The sequence below is a fragment of the Cariama cristata genome, unplaced genomic scaffold, assembly GCF_000690535.1.
Source record: "Cariama cristata isolate BGI_N322 unplaced genomic scaffold, ASM69053v1 scaffold26370, whole genome shotgun sequence".
Classification (NCBI taxonomy): Eukaryota; Metazoa; Chordata; class Aves; order Cariamiformes; family Cariamidae; genus Cariama; species Cariama cristata.
Genome location: NW_009595641.1, coordinates 283 through 5,618, shown reverse-complemented (window position 1 = coordinate 5,618; position 5,336 = coordinate 283). Strand labels below are relative to the sequence as shown.

The 5,336-nt window shown below is 60.0% G+C and overlaps 1 protein-coding gene across 1 annotated transcript in view; it reads right to left on the bottom strand.

The window, feature by feature from the left end:
* Positions 1–4,073, bottom strand: part of TMEM8B (transmembrane protein 8B) — a gene marked incomplete at its 5' end in the record, with an annotated part of 6,084 nt that extends 2,011 nt beyond the window's left edge. The window contains 7 exons of the mRNA XM_009702919.1: positions 979–1,102; positions 1,312–1,408; positions 1,732–2,081; positions 2,340–2,599; positions 2,734–2,867; positions 3,023–3,230; positions 3,884–4,073. Coding sequence (XP_009701221.1) covers positions 979–1,102; positions 1,312–1,408; positions 1,732–2,081; positions 2,340–2,599; positions 2,734–2,867; positions 3,023–3,230; positions 3,884–4,073 — 1,363 coding nt within the window. The remainder of the gene's footprint in view (positions 1–978; positions 1,103–1,311; positions 1,409–1,731; positions 2,082–2,339; positions 2,600–2,733; positions 2,868–3,022; positions 3,231–3,883) is intronic.
* Positions 4,074–5,336: the final 1,263 nt, after the last annotated feature.

Here is a 5,336-nt window from a genome sequence, read left to right as displayed (position 1 = left end):
GCCCCATGTTTCCCATGCACACAGCTCTGGGCATACACAGCACCTCAGCAGCTCCAGCACACAGGAGCACAGACAGGCCCACGTCCCAACAGCACGCACCAGCTGCTGCCTGTGCACACACAGGCACCCCAGCATGCACAAAGCGCGCACAGGGCACATCTGCACACGTGTCTGCTGTCCTTGCACGTGCTCACACAGGCAAGACCACACACATGTGCAGGCAGAACACACGCAGCCCTGTCTGCTTGCACAAACCTGAACACGCAGACGAGGTGTTTGCATGTGTACACCCAAACATGCATGCGGTGCTGTCTGCATGCATGCACCAAATGTGCATGCAGCATCATCCATACGCATGCACCAAACACCCAGTGCTGTCTGCATGTGTGGACCGAACGTGAGCACAGCACCGTCTGAACAGCACAGAGCCCCACATGGACTCTCGCACGTACAGACACACAGACACAACAGCCCCTCTCCTCCGCAGGGCTCTCAGGCAGGCACATAGGCCAGGAGCAGAGCCACAAACACAGTACTGGTTCCTGGAGATGCTGAGCAGAGCAGGGACACAGGAGCCTGGCCAGAGCTGCCCCCTCATGTGCACAGCCAAGCCCTGTCCTCGCAGTGACAGCCTGGTCCCCTCCCGGGCACGGGTGCAGATGGGCAGTGCCGTGGAGATGGGCAGGCACCAACAGATGCACGGCGTTCGCAAGCTGACAGGCGCTTCCAAACCACGAGACAGAGGGAAGAGCCGCAGGGACCCACAGATGGTCAGGCAGGCACGAGATAGAGCCATCGGTGCCCACGCAGGCACTCACATGGTGACACACAGCCCACGAAGCCACATGCACACACGTGAGCGGTGACACGCAGCGCAGGGGACAGGCAAACCCACGGACCCACAACACACATGGATGCAGACCATGGTGGGGACATCCCCCCTAGGTGGGCAGGGAGGGGACATGCCAGGGCTCTTACCCGTGTTCTGTGGCACAAAGTGAGCGTAGGCTCAGGTACCAGCTGCCCGTCTGGGGGTAGGGGATCCGCAGGCGGCTGAGGCTGGCCGTGGCATTGACGGAGAGCAGGAAGCCTGCCAGGGACTCTGTAGGTGGGGAGAGCTCTGGGTGAGCAGGGCAGGGGACAGCCCCTTCCCCTGGGCAAAGCTGGGACAGGGACAGAGCACCCTGTGCCAGGCTCCAGGGCTAGATGCCCCCACAGTCTCTGCTGTCTCCCACCCAGTCTCTCACCAGACATGTAGGGGGGTGAGACCCCCGCAGCCGTGGCAGGACAGATGCGCACAGCCCAGCTTACCTGTCTCGCAGGTGACCGAGGTGTTGTCACTGGACGTCAGTGGGACTTCATGGTTCAGACACCCAAACACTGTCACGTTCTCACCACACAGGGAGCTCTGATGGCAGAAGAGGAGGTGGCCCTAAACCAGTGCCGGGGATGTCCCCTGCTCTGACAGCACCTGGATCATGGCACACCACCTAGCAGTGCCCTAACCCACTGCTCATCAGTCAAGAATACCCCAAATCCAGACCATTATCCTGTCCTTGGAGCACCCTAATCTGTACTCTGTCACCCAAGACCTCCCAAACCATTGCCCATGACCCAAGAGCACCCCAAATCCTGTTCCTTGCCCTGCTGCAGCCTTGACATCACCCATCTCGCAGCCCGAACCTGCCCCAGCTGCCCTGCACCGTCCAAGGTGCACCGTGGCCACCTCACCACGTTGAGCCGCAGCTCCAGGTTGAGCACCCCACCACTGTCCAGCACCGGTAGGAGGTTGATAACGAAGACAGCAGGGCGGTCGGGGGGCACTGACACGTTGGGCCCGAAGAAGATGTAGAAGTGGACGGAGAAGGTGTCTAGCTCATTGCGCAGCGTGGGACGGATCGGCCAGCATCGCTCGTCAGCAGGCGAGGCGATGGGGACTGGGTTCTGCGTGCCATTGGGGCTGGCGGGCGGAGGACTGTCCCCCAGCGCCAGCCCGCCCGCAGAGCCGAAGGAGTGGGGCATGTTCATGGAAGCACTGGAGGGCAGGAAGGGTGGCCGGGCCAGGCTGGGTCGGGAGCAGTCTGGGGGGCAGAGCCATCAGCCTGGGCACCGCACAGCTCCTCCACCCCCCTCTTAGTTCCCACCTCCCCTTCTTACCCACCGCTCACCTCCATCTGCAACCCAGCCCCAACCCCTCCCAGTGTCCCCATCCCAGCAGAGCTGGGTATATCCCTGCACCCAGCTGGGGCCAGATCCTGCAGGCACCCTTAACCCCCTACCAGTCACCCAAGCAGAATCAAGACTATGCCCCCCACCCATACCTGCCCATGCATCCTCACCTGTGAGGTGCACGATGACCTGGAAGGAGATTGTGCCCGGCACCCCAGGGTGTTTCTCCACCAGCACGTAGTACCAGTGCTGCCAGAAGGGCAGGTCCAGCACCAGCTGGCAGGGAGCGTGCTCCCGGCAGTCCAGCGCCGTAGAGTTGTGCAGGGGGGGAGCCTTGGCCCGCACACGCAGCCAGAGTGGGCAGTCCTCGGCCCCACGGCACTGCAGCACCTCCACCAGCACTCGTGACGTGTAGCTGGGCACAAACACCCTGTGGGACGGCAGTGTCAGGTCCTGCCCCTCAGCATGGATCAATGGAGCTGGGGAGGCAAGCCAACGGGATGAGGCACCCTCAGCTCCCCACCCTGGGGATGCCCCCTCCATAGGAGACCCTCTCACACTCACTTGTAGAGGCAGGAGCGGTTGTGGGGGGCCATGCTCTGCTCGGTGACGTGACCAGGGTACAGCACAGCAATGTTCACCAGGCGCTGCACGATGAGCTGTGGCTGGAAGAGATACTGGCACTCCTCATAGAGACCCTGTACCAGCAGGACAGTCAGTATGGGGCAGGGGGCATGGGGCACTGTCCCCAGTTGGGACACCTGCCCCAGGCACTGCCAGCCCAGAACAGTCAGACTCCAGCAGAGCCCTGCAGCGAGCCCTGCCATCCCATGGTCCCCACCAAGCCCTTCACCTTGACGGAGATCTTGCCCTCATCTTTGGGCAGGTGGGCAGCCAGGAACCAGTCCCCGGGCAGTGGGCTGGTGACATTGAACACCCCTGTGGTGCGGTTGGGCAGGGTCCAGGTGAGGGTCAGTGCAAAGGAGCCAGGGACAGCCGTGTCCCTGGGGAAGTGTGTGTGCAGCGGGTTAATGACGGAGGGAGCCCCTGAGCGGAAATACCTGCGAGACAGAGAGCAGTTAGCAGGGTGCAGGTGGGGCTCTGTCCTCCGTGCTATTAGGAAGCTCAAAGACATCATGGGAAGCCATCTGTAAGCTGGGACCTTGCTGGAGACTGTGAGCTTCCTTGGGTTGCTGTTCAGGAAAAACTGTTCATATATGAGATGCACACAAGAGGGGAGCCTGCAACGGTCCTGGGAAGATGAATCATAGAGAGTGAGCATGCATGTGAATGTGTGTGCATGTATGTCCGTGCTATTAGGAAGCTCAAAGACATCATGGGAAGCCATCTGTAAGCTGGGACCTTGCTGGAGACTGTGAGCTTCCTTGGGTTGCTGTTCAGGAAAAACTGTTCATATATGAGATGCACACAAGAGGGGAGCCTGCAACGGTCCTGGGAAGATGAATCATAGAGAGTGAGCATGCATGTGAATGTGTGTGCATGTATGTGCATATATGCACGTGTATGCACGCATCTGTGCACTTGTGTATATCCGCATATGAATGTGCATGCCTGAGTTCTCCTCTGTATGTGTGCATGCGTATACATGTATGTACATGGGCACATGCGAGCAAGAAGCAGACAAAAGCAGGCAGGGTCCAGGGCAAGTCCAGGCAGGGGACAGCAGCGGCAGGCAGAGCAGCTGCTTACTCACACGGTGATGCTACGGTCTGGGCATTGGTCCCCGAAGGTGCCACCCTGCTCCTTGAAGGTGATGAGGTTCCAGACGGCGATGACTGTGTCCTCAGGGATGTGGAAGTGGAAGAGCTCAATGCTGGCAAAGGAGCGGAAGGGGCTGAGCTTGCGTGGTGTGCGGGTGAAGTAGTCCGTCACAAAGAGCCCATCTACAAAGGAGACCCAAGGGGCTCTCAGCAGGGTGGAGGACGGCAGAGGGGTGCAGCACCCCTTCCAGACCAGGCCCACCCACCCCGGCTCTGAACATGTCCCAAAACCAGCATCCTGGAGGCAGGAGGGGCTGAGGCTGTGCCAATTCAGTGAATCCCCAGGGCTGATGTCAGCTGTACCCAGCTGCGTCTCCCAGTCCTGGCACAGTCTGCATTGTGCCTGGCTCAGCGTTGCCTCGAGCCCAGTTCCCCAGGCTGTGAGCACTCATCCTCCTGAGCCTGAGCAGCCCTCAGACCTGGCTGCTCCAGCTCTGCTCAGGTGCAGCCCACCTCTTTCAACTCATCATCCTCTTCAGCGAAGACCTGCTCCCTGCATTTTACCTGTAATAGAGGGCCATTCCTCACAGTTCCAGCCCTGCCTCAACACATCAGCTCCCACAGAGACACAGATTCCCCCCTTCCCTGCCTGCCGAGGAGGCTCAGTACAGAGCCCATCACAAACCTCAGAGTCCCACTCAGGAGCCACAAGAAGAAGGAGCAAGCAGTGCACTTCCTGCACAGCCTCCCAGCTCTCCCATGGTTTGTGGAGGAGGAACGGTGCACATATGTGTGCACATATGCACACGTGGGTGCTGTCTGTGTGCACCACAAAGTGGAGGCGTGCACACCCACACTCATCGGTGCGCGTGGCTCTGCACAGCCCCATGTCTGCAAGACACTTCCTGCAAGTCCATGGCATGCACCGGGGCCGCCTCCCTCTGCCCAACTGTCTGACAGTTTGATTTCCAGGGATTTCCTCATCTCTGGGTAGCAGCTGTAACTTCACCACACCATTGCCACACTTCCCCAGTGCCACTCATTATTCCCCAGAGATGCACCAAGGATGAGATGCACCTCTGCAGAAGCTGCCGGCAAGGGGGATGCCAGCAGAGGATGGGCTGGGAGCAGGGTTGTGCCCAGGAGGACTCGTCCAGCAGGGAGTGAGATAGCTGAGAAGAAGGGCTGCTTTGCACAGCATGCGCCTGGCTGGGAGTGCGTGCATGTGCTTGTGTGCACGTGTGTTTTTGCTGCGTGTGTGCAGCCCCAGCTGGCTGTACACTGACATGCATCTGCCCCCTTGCCTGGAACAAAGGCAGCTCCCCCTCCCCTTCACTTCCAGCTGACACAAGCCAGGCATGGAATACTTGCCTCAATGCACAAGCACCCAATCCCCAGTTTCCCCACCATGAACCACCAAGGCACTCCACAGCTCCCCTCCCGACG